The sequence below is a fragment of the Mus caroli genome, chromosome 8 (assembly GCF_900094665.2).
Source record: "Mus caroli chromosome 8, CAROLI_EIJ_v1.1, whole genome shotgun sequence".
In the NCBI taxonomy this organism is placed as follows: Eukaryota; Metazoa; Chordata; class Mammalia; order Rodentia; family Muridae; genus Mus; species Mus caroli.
This window is the reverse complement of record NC_034577.1, coordinates 51,243,596-51,261,805: the sequence shown is the minus strand read 5'-3', so window position 1 is coordinate 51,261,805 and position 18,210 is coordinate 51,243,596. Positions and strand designations below refer to the sequence as shown.

The 18,210-nt window shown below is 36.8% G+C and overlaps 1 protein-coding gene across 1 annotated transcript in view; it reads left to right on the top strand.

Annotated features, from left to right (window-relative positions):
• The window catches only part of Galntl6 (polypeptide N-acetylgalactosaminyltransferase like 6), a 1,053,895-nt gene that overhangs the window by 422,422 nt on the left and 613,263 nt on the right, over positions 1–18,210 (top strand). Inside the window, exon 4 of the mRNA XM_021169756.2 lies at positions 3,230–3,368. Within this exon, the coding sequence (XP_021025415.2) occupies positions 3,230–3,368 (139 nt within the window). The remainder of the gene's footprint in view (positions 1–3,229; positions 3,369–18,210) is intronic.

Genomic DNA, 18,210 nt, shown 5'->3' with positions numbered 1-18,210 from the left:
TAATTACAGGACATTTTCCCAAATACTAAAATGGAGAGAGTCTAAATATAAGGATTCTATTTTGTATTGGGGATGGAGGTGGAGAGAGGTGTTTTTTGTTTTGTGGCTTTTTTTTTTTTTTTTTTTTTTTGAGGCAAGGTCTCTAGTAAAGACTAGACTCAAACTTCTTGTGTACCAGATAATGACTTTGAACCTTGGCTACTTCTGACTCTACCCACCTAGGACCAAGACTAGTTGTCAGTTCTTCCATTCCAGTAATACAGTGGTAGAGATCTGCTACAGAGCCACATGGATGTTACCTTCATTGTGTTCTTAAAGGTATATTTTCGTCTTATGCCCCTGCTTGATGTGGATATCATATATACTAAAGGAACTGTCTAAATCCTGATTGAAGAAGTTAAAAAGAATGCCTTCTCTTCTTATTTTTGGAGTATACCTTGATCTAGAAACTCAGTTTCCCAAGCCCAAAACAACAACAAAAACAAACAACAATCAACCAAGTTGCAAAACAGAGTAATAAAGTTGAAAAATACAAAATTCTTCAAAGAATTTAAAATGTAATATTCTATTAATACAAAGTAATATTTTAACATAGCAGAGGATTCTCTATTAAAATAAAATCATGCCTATAATAATATAATCGCATACCTATACACACTTAAAAATATATATCCAGACTTAAATTTGTAGTACTTTTAAGTCAGGGAGCAAATGCTTATAGAAGCCATGTTATTTATTATGTTATAGAATTAAATGAAAATCTGTATTTCATTCAAGAGCTTCTATTGTATAAACAAAAAAAAATACTGTGTTGTTTGGAAAAAAAGGACTTGGACTCTTTGTTTTAATATATACATAATAATTGGTTTTTGAGACAAGGTTTCTCTGTGTAGCCCTGGCTGTCCTGGAACTCACTCTGTAGACCAGGCTGGCCTCAAGCTCAGAAATATGCCTATGTCTGCCTCCCAAGTGCTAGTGTTAAAGCCATGTGCCACCACTAAGACTTGGACTCTTAAAACTCTATGAGATACAATGAGTTTTAAAAGTGAGCAGTTAGCAAGAAAGTATAAAAACCAACATGGTACGTTTAGAATAATATACTGGCAGGAAAGCTATGGCATAGAGTACAACTGTATAAATACATATGTATTTAACACACACACACACACACACACACACACGAGTAAAATAAGTGAAGTCATATGAAATCCCGACGAGATTCAAGGAAAAAGTGCTTCAGAAATAATTGCTCCATATAAACAAGTTCCTCTGTGGTACTGTATTCTGCCTCTCTACTGGGCTTGTCCAGACAGTGTTGACATGCTGGCCCAGAGAAGGCAGAGCGAAAGCCAGAACAGGGTGGGCAGAGACCGTTTCTCTTCGGGAGTCAGCCACTGCTGCATGCTGGACCAGAAGGGCAAAATGGGATATGGGACAACATATGCCGTTCCAGGACTCCTTTCTGGTTAACCAGCCACGTCCTATGCACTACCTGAAGAGGAAGTCAGGAACGGGGTCCATGGTACCTGTTTCCCTTCTAGGATTTGGCATGCCAGGCAGGAAGGGGAAAGTGGAGCCCAAGACAGGCTGTGTCCAGTCCTATTGGGAGGAAGGGCCAAGTAGAGAGAAAAACCTTTGGAAGCCTTAGGTGCCGCTCCCTTTGGGGAAGGCTTTCCATGTGGCAATTTTTAATGAAGCAGCTCTCGAAGACTGTCCTTGCGTTTTCATATTGCTCTATTTGGGGTAGAGAATGTGTATACTTTATACAACGGGGTGAACCAGGGATGATATATTTATGGAGGATTGGGGGTGAGAATATTCAGGAAGGGAAGGTGATTGACTGGAGGCTAAGACTACCTAGATACCTTCTTTATGTGGAAAAGAAGTACAGGTGCTATGCTATGCGATTGAGCGCCTGCGGTCCTCTCAGTTGAGTGTCTAGATCAACTGTTCCAGAGAAGGTACAGAGATAGGTAGAAAGCAGCTGCATGGGCTGGACCTAGCCTCTCCTCCCTCCGCATATCTGTAGTAGATGTGTAGCTTGATTTTTATGTGGGTCTCCCAACAACCGGGGATAGGGTGTGCCCGTTCCTAAAGCTGTTATCGGTATGTTGAATGTGTTCCATAAACTGGGCTGCCTTGTCTGGCCTCAGTGGGAGGGGATACTTTGCCTAGCCCTGGAGACTTCATGTGCCAGGGTGGGTTGATACCCATGGGCCCTCCCCTTCTCGGGGAAGTGGGAGTCAGGGAGAGACTGTGTTAAACAAAGACCTGGGAAGAGAGGGAGACTGCCATGGGGATGATAAAATATATTGGATGTTGAAAATGTAAAATCCAATCTGAATCTCCATAGTTTCTGAATGGCTATTCTAATTCAGGCTTTCATTGAGATGTATAGACTTCGGGGCTGGTTAATTTTATTGTGTGATTTTTTTTTTTTATTTGCAATTCATTATAATAAGGTTTTAACAAATAAGAAAATGTGTAACCACGGAATTGCATATAAAAGAACTAATAAACTCAATGTACCCAAAATGCAATCCATTAGTTATTTTGTTAAATAGCCCATATTACAAGATTGACACACTTTAGCCTTTAAAAAGTATAGAGTAAGCGATAAATGTCTTTTTTAAATGCTAAATGTTAGTTTTACTGCGTTTTCAGTTTCAGTTGAATAACATGTAAATCATTAAGTGTGCCTAAGCTAATGTACAAATGAAGAAAGATACTAAACAGTATTTCCACTAGTGCCCTGAAGTTTTATGCATATGTCTGTTTGTAGTGCACATTTTAGTATGGTCTTTGCTTAAAAGTAGACACATATATGTGTGTAATGCCTACATGTGTGCATGTTTGATGTATGTGAGGTAGGCTCCACTAGAGAAATCACATTAGTGTTTAAGGTGGGGTAGTAATATTGATACCAGCTTCCAGCATCCACATGCAGGTACACTTACATACATATATAATAATTAATATCTAAGTAACACATATAAGAAAAATGAAATATTTGTCTTTGGGGTATTGTTTTATTTGTTTAATATAAAAGATTTCAATTCAATAGTTTTTCTGTGTATGTTGCATTTTAAACTTTTCTTTAAGGCTAAAAATATGCCAGTGTGTATAAATTTCACATTTTCATTTTCCGTTATCTGTTGACTCTCTGTTCTGGAATATGAACTGGATTTTCTTTCAGATGAAAACCTAATTTCTTTTCCTTTCTTCGTAGGGAAAGGTGAACATGGAAAACCATACCCACTTACTGAAGAGGACCGTGATGACTCAGCTTACAGGGAAAACGGCTTCAACATTTTTGTCAGCAACAATATTGCTCTAGAGAGGTCTCTGCCAGACATACGCCATGCCAAGTGAGTACAAGCATGCTAAGTATGTTTGTCTCCTTGATTGTTCTGTGTAATTATTAAATGCATATTACCGTGATATATGTAATCAGCATACCACATTAATCATTTTGATTGAAATTTTCATGTTTTGTAATTTTAAGTATGTGAAATTAAAGTTAAATAAGTTTATAAATTCTGAAAGAATGTCAGCTGCATTGGTTACCTTCTCATTGTTGTAATTTTTTTAAAAGGATAATAAAAAACAAAAGAAAAAAATAAACTAAGGGGAACGCTTTATTTGGCCAGGTTTGAGGTGATTTAGCTTAGGACAACAGAAAGAGATCTGCCCAAAAGGGCAGCCTGCAGCTATAGATGAATCAGAATGGGTCTCTTCAGGCAAGTACATGTGTGCATCTTACCAGCAGGGACATACACACATCTAAGTGACCCCCAATTAGAGATTGAGCAGGAAATTGAACCAGGAGGTAAAGTGTAAGGGCCACTTTCATTTCTTCTACCTAAACCCTACCTCCTAGAGTTTAGAAGACATCAGGAAACAACACCACCACTGGAGATCAAGTGATTGATGCATTAGCCTGAGACACATATTTTGAATCTAAACTATAACACAGAATCTGAAAAATAATACATTTTCATTACTTGTATTATCTTCATTTAAAAAATGTTTTAAAGAAGATATCCATACTTTTTCTTTGTCATTATAGATTGGAGATAATTTTTTTTTTATCCTGGTTGTTGATGTCACCAGAACTGTCTCTGGATATGAACCTTCAATGGAATGATTTCTCAGGCAGCTTTACTTAGGATCCTTGACCTATTATCCCCATAAAGAATGATTAAAATGAGCGATTACATGGTCATAGTTCCTTTTTCAATTTCCTGTCACTTTGTGAAATGCTTGTGGTTTTACAAATGACACTGAGTTATGTTTATTGAACTATAGCTAAATACAGTATAAATTAAACTAAGAATGGTGCTGCATGTTACCCTCTGGAATCTACCTCCCTTTCCCAACCTCTACATAATCCATAAATTGTTAATTTTATTGGGGTCAGGCCATCTAATCTCTTGTGGTTTTCTGATGGCTTAAACAAAGCCAAAAGAATGTCACAGCTTGGGAAGTGAATAGAATTTCCAACACCTTAACAAGGATTCAACTCCACTGGTGACTCCCACCTCAATATCCTTTCAGACACACTTATAAGAGAGGGGTATGGAGAGGGAGGAAGGGAAGGAGAGAAGGGAGAGACAGAGGGTAGGAAAGAGGGAGTTATGGAGAGAGCCAACAAAAATAAGAGAAACTACAAAAGAATTAAAGATTAGAGCCATAAATTAAGTGAGAATTGTATTTAAGTAAAACTCAGCATTTGATAATTAACCTGTATATAAGAAAATATCTTATGCATTAGGGCTATAGTTTTATATGCACCACTACTTTTTTATTTTATTTGTCAAAAATAGGAATTACTGCCTTTGCCATCAGAATGTGTGTTAAATTATATTTTCTAATATCCTTCAGTATAGGTAGGATTAATGTGAAGAGCTAACAGAAAATTCTATATACAGTCCTTGGCCTTTTATTCATATAAACGATGCCCAGATTGTCAACAATTATCTGTAGTGGTTCCCACTGACCAAAACCCTTTCTTTGTATGAGACATTATAATATCTAATGTTCCTCTATTGAAGATTAAACTGCACTTTTGGCATCATAAATATGTTCAGACAATAATTTCTTGCTGGGCGTGGTGGCACACGCCTTTAATCCCAGCACTCGGGAGGCAGAGGCAGGCGGATTTCTGAGTTCGAGGCCAGCCTGGTCTACAAAGTGAGCTCCAGGACAGCCAGAGCTATAAAGAGAAACCCTGTCTCGAAAAACCAAAAAAAAAAAAAAAAAAAAAAAAAAAAAAAAAAAAAACTTTCTTTTATCTCCTTTCTCCCCCCAAATTTCCAACCTACTAAGGTACCTTCCAGTGGAAAGTGTTGCAGTCAGAAATAGGACCAGAGGGAAATTGACAGACTGAGCTTTTCAGAGCATGATTTTTGTGTCACCCCAATCTTGGAATAAAAAAACCAAAAAACAAAAAAAAAAAAACTATTTTCAAATTTTTATTACATCCACTGAATTTAGATTACCAAAAAAATATTATTCTAAATGTTAAGGAAGGAAACTGAACCTGGATCCTGAAAAGGGCCAAATGCCATGGAGTAAAATGATATCAAACAAAAAGTCAAAGCAAACACTAGCAGAGACTATATCAGAACGGTGTTCAGCGATGACCAGGATGACAGCTTAGCTGGATTTCAGTCCATATCTGATTCTCAAAAGGGCAACAAGTGGACCCTGCTGCTCCCTGACTTTGTCAGAGTCTCACTTGCAAGAAAACACAAGCTATATCCTTGCAGAACCCACACTGCTGAAAATCCGTGCTTCCAGTTTCCCTGTGCTTCTTGAGTGGATGGATTTGACAGTAACACTGTCAAATGTTCTATGCAGATGACCCTAGATATTACAGAATCAATTCAACACATATTTCAGTGTTATTCATGTAACTATTCTGCAGTTAACTGACCATACTTTGTTTATGTTGATTCAGTCTGTAAAGTGGGATGCAAGATTTGTGTGAGTGTGAAACAAAATAGTTTACAGAAATGTTGTACAGTCTCACAGTCCCAGAAGGAAAGGGTTCAAGTTCTTTCGTTTTCTTTCGTTTTTTTTTTCCTCTGGGCTTTAAAATTATTGTGAAAATATTACGTTGAAGGGTTGTCTTCAGCTTACTCTTGATTCTAATTCACAAGTTCAGAATTTGTATGCTTCTGGTATGCACTGCTGATCTGTGGACCTCTTCTCAAGCTCATTTTTCTAGCTTCTGTTCTAGTTGGTTTGCTATGATTAGTGTACACTATTGCTTACACTGAAGAATATTCACTACCAGCTACTTTAGAAATATCAGACCACATGGCTAATTCCTTTTATTTCCCTTGCTTCATTAGTTCTCACTAGTCTCAAAGCTAACAGCTGTCTTTGGTTGCATATGTCATAGACAATAATAGACTCATCTTAGAACCATGCATGAACTAAAGTCAAATGACAATGGGCAATAATTTGATGAGCTGTACTTATATCCTGGCAATTAAATTATGTCAAGATTTTTTTCATTTAAAATTTTTAAATTTCTTTTTCCATTTTTTATCATCTCCCTGTTTTGCAGACAGTTTATAATATCTGTGCTTTTATATTATCACCTTTCTCTAGTTTTTCCATACTATAAATCTGTATGTCTTCAAGTTATAACCTATACAATCTGTATATTTTTAACTACCCACCTCTTTATCATGTCTGCTGCCTCATTGTGTAGAATCTTTCTTTTTATCTTCTTTTCTTATTTTATTAGATATGATGGTGATAAGATATGAAGGTGTTTGTTTTACAGATGTCCTTTTACTAGCTATCTTAAGGGTTGACTTCATAATAACACATTTTAAGTTTTCGCCACCAGAATATGGTGTCTTACCTTCCTATTTAGACATCTATCTGGCATGTCACATATGTGTTTTGTAGTATTTACAACATCTTATTTAATGTACAATTAGGAAAGTAAAAAATTTAAGGTGTTTATGTGAATTCATAATATATAATATGAAGACATGTATAAATTATGGAAGATTGGTCTATATAGAAAAATGCTTTGCTAAATTTCTACATAAATATTTAAGTGGTAATGAAGGATTGAGGGATGCATGAGCAAGTGTCCCATCCTTGGCATAGTCAAGTCTAACTGTTATTATCATTAACATGATTCAGAGCATAACATAATTAGTGTATGAGAAAAAATAAATGTAAAAGGAGAGGCATTGGCTCTCTTGAAATGCCCATGCCCACTGATAGATACATAGGGACATTTATTCTAAAATGCCCATGGCCACTGATAGATACATAGGGACTTTATTCTGAAATGCCCATGCCCACTGATAGATATATAGGGACCTTTATTCTGAAATGCCCATGCCCACTAGTGGATACATAGGTACTTTTTTTATGAAATGCCCACGCCCACTGGTGGATACAGAGGACCCTTTTATTAAGCACCTGCCACTCCCGTAGTACCTGTAACTGGATAGACACAAAATCTTTCCTAATCTTTCAGTTATTTTTTATTTTGTATATGTGTATGTACATATGTTTGTGTTTGAGGTAGGGAATGGGGTGTGTATATGCCACTGGGAACTTGTAGAAGTCAAGGGTAATTTATGGAATGCAGAGAAGATCTCAAGTCTCTCTTTGCACTAAATGAGTCCCAAAGAATCTAACTTCAGTGTCAGGCTTGACTGTAAGAGCCTTTACCTGCTGAGCCAACTAACCAGAGTTTTAACACTCTTTCTCAATAACATTCATCTGTTTCCCAGAGAAAGAAATACATGAAATAAAGTGACATAAAAATAAATAAATAAATAAATAAATAAATAAATGTCTCAAATAAGGGAATTATATGACTGCATCAGACTCATATAAATAAGCGATTGCTATTTTAAGTACTTTTAATGCATTAAAAATGTTGAAATACAGGTTTTTATACAAATTTCCATGAATGTGTTTCTTACATGAGGTTTGGTACTTGTAAGGTGGCTGAGTATCTAGGACATTTTAAAATTACAATTGTCTTACCCTGCTTCGTGGCTTTTCCATTTTGTTATCTTATTTCATACAACTGAGTTTCCCTAGCTATGAATAGTTTTAGCTTCATGGCTTTGACAATAAATGTAATATGGAGTATTAGGAGCAAACTCAGTGATATCTCATCTCCTGAGAAAATGCAGGAGCACTGTTCAGCTCTTGGACCATATGATTGAATTTAGTAGTATTACAGTGATTTCACACAAGTATATCATACTCATGCTATCTGGACAGTTTCAGAAGCATTTGAGAGATTGTCCCAAAAGTCATTTTCTATTAAAATATTGCCTTTAATATTGCAATTCTGTTGATGAGAAATGTTCTCAGATGTGAGTCAAATATAAAATGTAGTACTGAGCTCCAGGATGAGGGACATCTGGCCTCCATGGCACGAGCTTCTTTGATATGAGGCAGCTACAGATATGAAGGTGTTGCGCTCAAAGTTCAGAATACAAGGACAGGTTTCTGCCTGCAAGAATGGCCCACATCAGGAAATATAGGTAGGCCAGGCATGGTACGTTCACATTCCTAATCACAGTTGTTTGTATTTGTGCTGGAATATTATCTGATAAGGCTCACAAAGAGCCAGTGTATTCATCTCGTTGTGCCTTGCCTATTGGAACATTTGTTAGGAAAGGATTCTCCTCCCCTGATAAAGAGCACAGTATGCCCCTTCTACAGATAACAAAGAGAGTTTGTGAGCATAGTCAGAACTTAGCTTAAACTTCTGACTGTTTAATATTCTATAGTCTAAACATCCTTATCTACTAAAAAAGGGTGTAATATCCAACCGACTTGATTTCCACAGTCTATATAATGAAGTTGAAAAGTTTGTTTTTCTATCTGAACTTTTATTTTTCTATTACACTACGGATGCAGCCTTCCTTTATTTCCCTGGCTACAGATTAAGATTTTTCAAACTGAGACCAGGTCTGCCAATCATTTGTAGCATAATCTACTAAGGGTTTTTAGTTAATTGTTTATTGTTTGTTTCTAATGATGATGCTTTATTAAATTCCTCTCTATTTACTATTTACCTTGCTTATTTTCATTTACATAAAATGTATGACATGAAAAATAAATTAATTCTAACTCTAAATTTGAATTGCCATTATATAATTAAATTAGTGGGTTAATTTGCTTTAAGAAATAATAGATATGTGTTCAACTTTTAATTAAGATTTAGTGAATATGCTTAAAATATTTATTTTAAATATATATTTAAAAAGTGATTTAATAGGTTTGACTTTTTAATGCTAAAACGCATTCACAGAAATGTTTGGATATAAGTAGCCAAAAGTTTGCCAAGAATAATATTTTCTATTTCTAATTTTAACAGATTTCAGCACATTATGGCTGGTAACAGTGACTCTTTTTTTAATGTTCTTAGGGTGGCATGCATGTGAAGTTCATTAATCACCTTCATTCAGTAAGCTCACAAGTAAACTCAGCATCATAGTACAATAGGATTCCTCTTCCTGTCCTCCAGTCGGGTGTGATACTGTCAGAGCGGAAAGTAGAAAATATGTTTTTTTAATCAAATGATATTCAAATTAAAAACATTTCAAAACATTGTTAAATTAAAAATATCAATAAAGGTTATAAATAAAGAAGTAAAGGAATGAAAGGAATGAATGGTCAATTTCAACAAATAAAAGTGAACCCTCAGAACTGAAATGTGCCTGCTTCCCATACTGAGTAGAGCTGTATTATTGTGTATAGATACGACAGACAGTATACACATCAGTCCATAATTGTGTTTCTGTAAGTCAAGATATAGATTGATAATGAAATCACTACAATAACACATTTGTGAACATTCTCCTCATCTTCTGACTTAAGACTGAGAAATAGGTAAGAGGTTTTGTCACTCTAAGTATGACTATGGAGAGAGCAATCATTTGCTGTGAGAGACAACAGCTGACTACCTGTCAGGCATTCAGCCCTCAGCGTGAATGACAGATCATGAAACAGAGTCTTTGAAAAGTGAAATAAGGCTGAGGAGAAGCCTGTCAGTGGGAAATCTGGGTACACAAAATAAACAAGCAAACGAGCAAACCTAGCAGCTTCACTCCTATATCTATTGAATTTTGAACTTTTTGTGAATTTATGGTAAGAATCAAATAAAATACTAAAAAATATGTGTGGCTGTGAGAAATAGAGTCCCATTTTGAATTCTGCAAAGAAAACAGCATAGATGTCAGGCATGGCTGCACTTGCCTGTGATCCTAACGTTTGAGAACCTAAGGACAGAGCTAAAGGGTTGGAGGTCAACCTGGGCTGTGTAGACAATTCTAAGTGAAGTTTCCAAACTGCAGAGAAGAAATTGATTTTTTTCTATAAATGTTAAAGTAGCAATCATAACTCTAAATTCACTATTTAATTTTACTCACTCCAGAATTTTTTACAAAGTAAAAGCAGTGCTAAAGAATATAACTTACACATAACAAATGTGGGTCTGAGAAACTTTTGTTATTCTTAAGGAAACAGTGTCAGCCTTGGGATCCTGGCATGCCGCCACCCCTACTTCCTCTGAAGAACCCTGCTTCTTCAGGATGCATACGATCCAATAATTTGTGTTCATGCTCTCCCCAAAGAAAGCAGCTTTTTCTAAACATAGCAGAAAATTGTAACATCTCAGTATACTCTGAGGAAGACTAGAGATTGGAAACCACTTGGAAGGCAGCCAGTTGTTTTTTTTTTTTTTTTTTTTCCACAACGATGTAGCAATGTCTGTAGACATTATTTGTCAGGAAGGAAGTAAAGAACCAGAGGTCCGGGAAGAGTCCTAAATTAAGTACATATGTCCAAACTTGGCTATATCAATTAATCCAGAGGTGGCCTCTTGCTGGGGACTAGTTGGTAGTTGATAAATCAAATTGAACTCTATGTTTATTATTATTATTATTATTATTACTATTTTGACTTTTATGCTTGTTTTTATGTTTGTGTGTTTTTAGCATGAAAAAACACATGATGTTGTGTAAAGACAGAGCGGTAGGGTGGAGCTGGAGGATGGAAAAGAATACAATAAAAATATACTATATGTCTTCAAAAGAGACATCATTTTAATGACTTCATCTGTAGAATGATATAAATTCCAAGATTCCAAGATATTATATTAATAAAAATAAGCAAGCAACCAAGAAGGGTTTATTGAAACTACAAACTGAGTATGGCCTGGAAAGGGGGAAAAAAACCTTTTAAGTGTAGAAATATTGAAGCAATCCCTTCTGGTTATCAACACTAGGACCACAAGACTCTATTGGAAAGATATAGACTTCCCTAAAATAATCAGGTCAATTATTAAGAATTAAACAAGGAATTCTAATAACAAACTTGGTGTGTGTAGAAACATTATCTTTTGTAATATGATATTAATATGTCTAGATTCCAACATTCTGTGATGCACAGAGACCCAGAGAAAATCAAAACAATAAAGTATGGTTTACATACACACATATGACATATGCACACACACACACACACACAGAGAGAGAGAGAGAGAGAGAGAATATCATACTATGTGGTAATAGGGAAATAGACCAATCAGTGAAATGCATTCTACACAAGCATGAATACCTGAGTTCAGATCACCAGAACTCACACAGAACCTGTATTTGTAACTTCAGTGATGGGAAGGAGACAGGAGTGAGGTTGCCCTCGGGCTTCTTTGCCAATCACTCTGGCTGAATTGTACAAGTCAAAGTTTAGGGAGATACCTGCCTCAAAATAAATATGGTGAATTATGCCTATACATGGATCAAGTTCATGTTCATGCACATGCACAAACATACGCACATGTACACACACATTAATATGTATACTAATATAATAAGAACACATACAGTCAAAAATATATAAATTTGCCATAAGAGATAGTAGAAGTTGTAACAAATAAATACTTTAAACCACTCACTTTCAATATAATGGCAAAACTAAAACAAAAAGTTACCAATAGCGGGGTAGTAGTAGTGCACACCTTTAATCCCAGCTCTTGGGAAGCAGAGACAAGCGGATTTCTGAGTTCGAAGCCAGCCTGGTCTACAAAGTGAGTTACAGGACAGCCAGGGCTATACAGAGAAACCCTGTCTCGAAAAAAAAAATTACCAACAAAATAAGAAAGAATGTCGTAGAATGTCATTAAATGGAAAACACTAATGATTAAACAGAAATTACAGCTATAGAGAAGAACCAAAAGAAAAATAACTAAGTTTAAAAAAAGTCTTAAAGCATCTTAACAGAAGTCTAGAAGTTATGCTATAAAGAAATGCTGAAGCTTAATAAAAATAGAGGTTATTTCAAAACACAGAAAAATACTCTGAAGAAGATCAAATAACAACTTGGATGAATTCATGACCCAACCAAGTATTTGAGAATTTATGGAGGGAGTCTTCTTGATGGACAAAACAGAGAATAAAAAGCAGATAAAATATTTTTTAAAAATATGGTTAATAAGGGAAAATATCTCAGATTTATTGAAAAATATGACACTTAAACATCAAAAAATCAAAATTTCAAGGAATATAAATGTGAATGGCCTGTAGAGTACTGATCTTCATGAGGCAAGAAAAATGTCAGGATTAGTAGGACTTAGTAGCCAGTTTGGTTCAAACTTCAAGAGTCTGAGAGAGGGTAGTTTATTTCCGGCAAATGTAAGCACAATACATGTGACCGCTTTCATAAAGATGGTTTCTGTAGATTGACTGAGAAACCTGGCTCATGATAAGGGTCTGAGGATGACTGATTTAAACATAAGAGTCTGGAGGAGCTCAGTGTGGTCTGGTCAATAGATAGAGCACCAGTCACCAGGCTATTAACCATATACAATCCTAGCCTTCCAGGCAGAAAACAGGTGATAAATCTCTTCCTTTGAAGAGAGCAGCTTCCATGTTTAAAATCCCTACTGTGCTAGTTACTATCTGTGAGCATAAGGACTATGTGTCTGCTACAAATCAAACAAACAGAATATTGACAGCAGTAAAAGAAACCTGTCTCACTGTATCCAAGGAAATAATAGTAAAAGGCACAGTGAAGGCAGCCTCTTAAAAACAGAGGCCCAGTAAATACATCTACAAAACAACTCCTATTCCTTAATTCAGGGAATACTGCAAAAGAGGAAGTGGAAATAAGCCAGAGGGTCAAGTCAGGGAACTAGCTGTGAGATTGTTTCTCCTAGTGATGTCAGAAGCAACACCATAAACTTTCACAAGCTTGACTGTCTAATCATAAGCTGAAGAAAGACAACAACATACTTGCTAAAGTGAACAGCAACAAAGAGGAGTTGGGGTGGAGATACAAGGCCTCCAATCTACACAAAGAACTACAGGCAACAAAGGCATGCTACAAGCAGGAGGAACAGTCTCCTCCAGGGAAGAGCATAGTAATTTGTTGTCCAATCAGGATGCCTGAAAACACACATTTAGGTAGAATTATTTAGACTGGGCAGGTTGTGTTTTGGGACATATATGCATGCACATACATATACATGCAAGCAATAACAATGAAAAAGAGGCCATGAATTTGAAAGAGAGCAAAGAAGGTGTATGGGAAGGTTTGATGAGAGAAAGGGAAAGGAAGAAAGGATGCCATGTTGTATAATTTCAAAAAGTAAGAGCATGAACACAAGAGGTCATTATGCCTTTGCTGTGCTTCACTCGCCAGATAAAGATGATTGCACAGGTTTCGATGATCATTGACTGGCTTCATTCCAGTATGGATGGGACATCAGCTCATGAACCACCAGCACTGACTGGAACTATTGATATTTGTGGCTGCTTGTGGAGGGAGAGTCCGTTTTCACTAGGGATATGGCTCATGATAGATTGTCCATGTTCCAGTAGATAGCCCTAAATCCATACACAGACTGTCAGGATACTTAGAGTCAATGGCTCTAATAATAGTATTGCTATGATGAAACAAATTACTAAAACAACTTGTAGAACAAAGGGTTTGTTAGGTCTTATGGTTTGAGAGGGACAATAATCAGAAGAAAATCAGGAAACCCACTGTAAGAAAGGATTGTTTATAATTCTCTGAAGCTGTGTAGAACTCAATATTAATCTCATATTCAATACTATTTCACTTTTTGCCTAATCATGCATGATAGCATTAGAGCTTCCACATTATTATTATTTCCCTTGATCCAATATTTCTTTCAGTTCACAACACTGAAGTCTGTCTTGGGGTTGACTTCTTCAGCTTCCTATCCAGTCACAGTTCCAACACACTGACACCAGAATGTTCTTTACAAACGTGTGGTTCCTTTTTATGCTACAAATGCCCAGTATATTTTCCAATCTATGTTGTGAGATTTGATAGAAGCAACAGCTACACTGACACTTCTATTTTTAACCACCTTGTCTATTTTGAGAGATAAAATCTTTCCTGCTTTCTCTTCCCTCACCTTTTCATCTTGTCTTTCCCAACAATCACTTACAACTGATACCACATTCGAAAATTTCTCATGGCTTTATACTGCCTCTGGTTTCTTTGATATTCTATCTTCCCTTGTTAATCTAATCATAAACTCTCTCTCTCTAAAATATACTGCCAAAATACATCTGAATGTGCCCACTTCTGAGCATGCCTCTCTCTGTTCTAATACCAGGGTAGCCTTACTGTTGGACTGCATACATTTATTCCTGACCTTCTGAAATGTTCTGCAAAGGGAGCAATCCCTGGGCTTTAAGACCTAAAGAAAAACGGTGTTTAAAATACTTACCAGGCACTCATTTTCTCAGATACAATAACAATTTAGAAAATATCAGCATCATATTTTTACTCTTTACCTAGCCCTCATTGCCTTCATACTGACCATGAATATGCAAATGCACAGATGATCATGTACTCATTCTACTGTTTCATAGTACAAGTCTAAAAAGATTACCATAAAAGCTTTTGTTTTTCCAAATAACATGTTTTTATTTAAAATATTCATATGATCAAATAAATATATGGGTAAATGGGTAAACAAGTAATGATAACCCCTTTGTACTCAAATACTCATGCATGGCAGTCAACACTAGTTTTTCAGACCTGTCAATGGCAATATAAATTGCCCGTTATCATTACTTTATCAAATCCAGTTGACATGGAAAGATTGGAACAGAAAATGGAGTGACTAAAAGCAGTCACTGAAAATTGAATATGGTGACATTAAAACAATTACTATGTAAATTGGTGCCTGGAAATGAGTTATACAGATCAGTTCCATAATATACTTGTCACTAGCCAGACATCAAGTTGACATTTTGTTCTGCCAGTATTGAACATAGGGCACAGAGACCTGTAGCTGAACCCAAACAGTTTGTAAAAGAAACAATGCAATGGCTAAAGGTTAAAGAAAATTTTTTTAAAAATCCCTTAACTTTCTGAACATTTCTGAACCATTTACAATAAAGCTTAAATAAAAAACTCACCGTTTTAGATGAGTTTCAAAGTCCTCCAATGCTGGTATAATAAAGACTGGTGGACAGTCTATGCTACTACTAGAGGATGGTAAAACCATCACGGCATAGGACATAATTGCCATGGTGTGCCCTAGAAGGAGCTATTGGAGTCCTTGCTTTCCTCTTCCTTTTTCCCCTAAACACCATATAGTGAGCAATGTCCTTCAACACACTATGATAAATTATTCTGTTATGCCCCAAAGCAACAAAGCCAATAAACTGTGAACTGAATCATTAAAGCTCTGAACTCTAAGATGGTATGTATATGCTTGATCCAGGGAGTGGCACTATTAGGAGATGTTGCCTTGTTGGAGTAGGTGTGTCATAGTGGGTATGGGCTATAATACCCTAGTCCTAGCTTGTCTGGAAGTGAGGAGTCTTTGACTAGCAGCCTTCAGATGAATATGTAGAACTCTCAGCTCTGCATGCACCGTGCCTGCCTAGATGCTGCCATGCTCCCACCTTGATGATAATGAACTGTAAGCCAGCTCCAATTAAATGTTGTCCTCATAAGAACTGCCTTGGTCATGATTTCTGTTCACAGCAGTAACACTAACTAGGACAAACTAAGATAAATTTACCTTGAAGTTGTTGATTTGTGTTATTTTGGCAGTGATGGAAACCTGATTAGCATAATAAACAACATATGATTCGGAATTCTGCTAATCTTGTTTAGTTAGCTTGAATTCTGCCAAATACAGCTACCAGAAATTGTCTCTTATAAAGCACATCAACTTGCAAAGCTTTTCTTTCATAGACTAGAAGACAATAAATTCATGATGTAGCTAATAATTTGGGGTGTAATTTGCTGAAAATGATACGTATACATAAATTTAAGTAACTATTTTGCTGTAACTCCATGTCTATATTTTCTGATGCTTAGTTTAATTATCAACTTGACACAATCTAGAATCCTTTTGAAAAGGAATCTCAATGAGAGATCATCTAAGTTGACCTATAGACATACCTATATAGATTACCTAGGTAATAGGTATTCTGCTAATGCCCCACAGCTGGATCTCAGGTAGGCACTTCCCCAACTGAAGCTCCTTTCTCTGTGATAACTCCAGCTGTGTCAAGTTGACACAAAACTAGTCAGTGCAATTGACCTCTTGTCAACTTGACACCCCAACACATCACTAATAAACCTCAACCCTTAGTTCTTATTCATCCCCAAGATCTAAATAACTTTAAAAGTCCCACAGTCTTTACATATTAAAAGTTCAATCCCTTTAAAATATCCAGTATCTTTTAAAATACAAAGTACTTTAAAATTCAAAGTCTCTAACTATGGGCTTCACTAAAAAACTTCCTTCAAGAGGGAAAAATATCAGGGCACAGTCACAATCAAAAGCAAAAATCTCCAACCATCCAATGTCTGTGATCCAACTCACTATCATCTGGGCTCCTCTAAGGGCTTGGGTCACTTCTCCAGCCATGCCCTTTGTAGCACAGGCATAGTCCTCTAGGCTCCAGATCCCTGTACTCCACTGCTGCTGCTCTTGGTGGTCATCTCATGATACTGGCATCTCTAAAACACTGCATGACCCCTTCAGTCCTGGGCCGTCAATTGCAACTGAGGCTGCACCGTCACCAATGGCCTTCCATGGCCTCTCACAGTGCCGAGCCTCAGCTGCTCTGCATGACCCCTTCATGCCTTCAAAACCAGTACCACCTGGGTGACCCTTACACATTACTAAGTCCCGCTGCAGCACGAGTAAAACCTTGGCTATCTCTGGAACACAGCCTCTTTGTGCTCTCAAAAAAAAACCACTTCCCAGAAGATGTCAACTCAATGATGCTGGTCTCTTCTTAATCACAGCTAATTTCTTTTTTTTTAAAAAATATTTTTATTAGGTATATTCCTCATTTACATTTCCAGTGCTATCCCAAAAGTCCCCCATACCCTCCCCCCACTCCCCTACCCACGAATTCCCACATTTTGGCCCTGGCATTCCCCTGTACTGGGGCATATAAAGTTTGCAAGTCCAATGGGCCTCTCTTTCCAGTGATGGTCAACTAGGCCATCCTTTGATACATATGCAGCTAGAGTCAAGAGCTGCAGGGTACTGGTTAGTTCATAATGTTGTTCCACCTATAGGGTTGCAGATCACTTTAGCTCCTTGGGTACTGTCTCTAGCTCCTCCATTGGGGGCCCTGTGATCCATTCAATAGCTGACTGTGAGCATCCACTTCTGTGTTTGCTAGGCCCTGGCATAGTCTCACAAGAGAGAGCTATATATGGGTCCTTTTAGCAAAATCTTTCTAGTGTGTACAATGGTGTCAGTGTTTGGAAGCTGATTATGGGATGGATCCCTGGATATGGCAGTCTCTAGATGGTCCATCCTTTTGTCACAACTCCAAACTTTGTCTCTGTAATTCCTTCCATGAGTGTTTTGTTTCCAATTCTAAGAAGGGGCAAAGTGTCCACACTTTGGTCTTCATTCTTCTTGAGTTTCATGCATTTAGCAAATTGTATCTTATATCTTGAGTATCCTAAGTTTCTGGGCTAATATCCACTTATCAGTGAATACCTATTATGTGAGTTCCTTTGTGATTGTGTTACCTCACTCAGGATTATGCCCTCCAGGTCCATCCATTTGCCTAGGAATTTCATAAATTCATTTTTTTTAATAGCTGAGTAGTACTCCATTGTGTAAATATACCACATTTTCTGTATCCATTCCTCTGTTGAGGGGCATCTGGGTTCTTTCCAGCT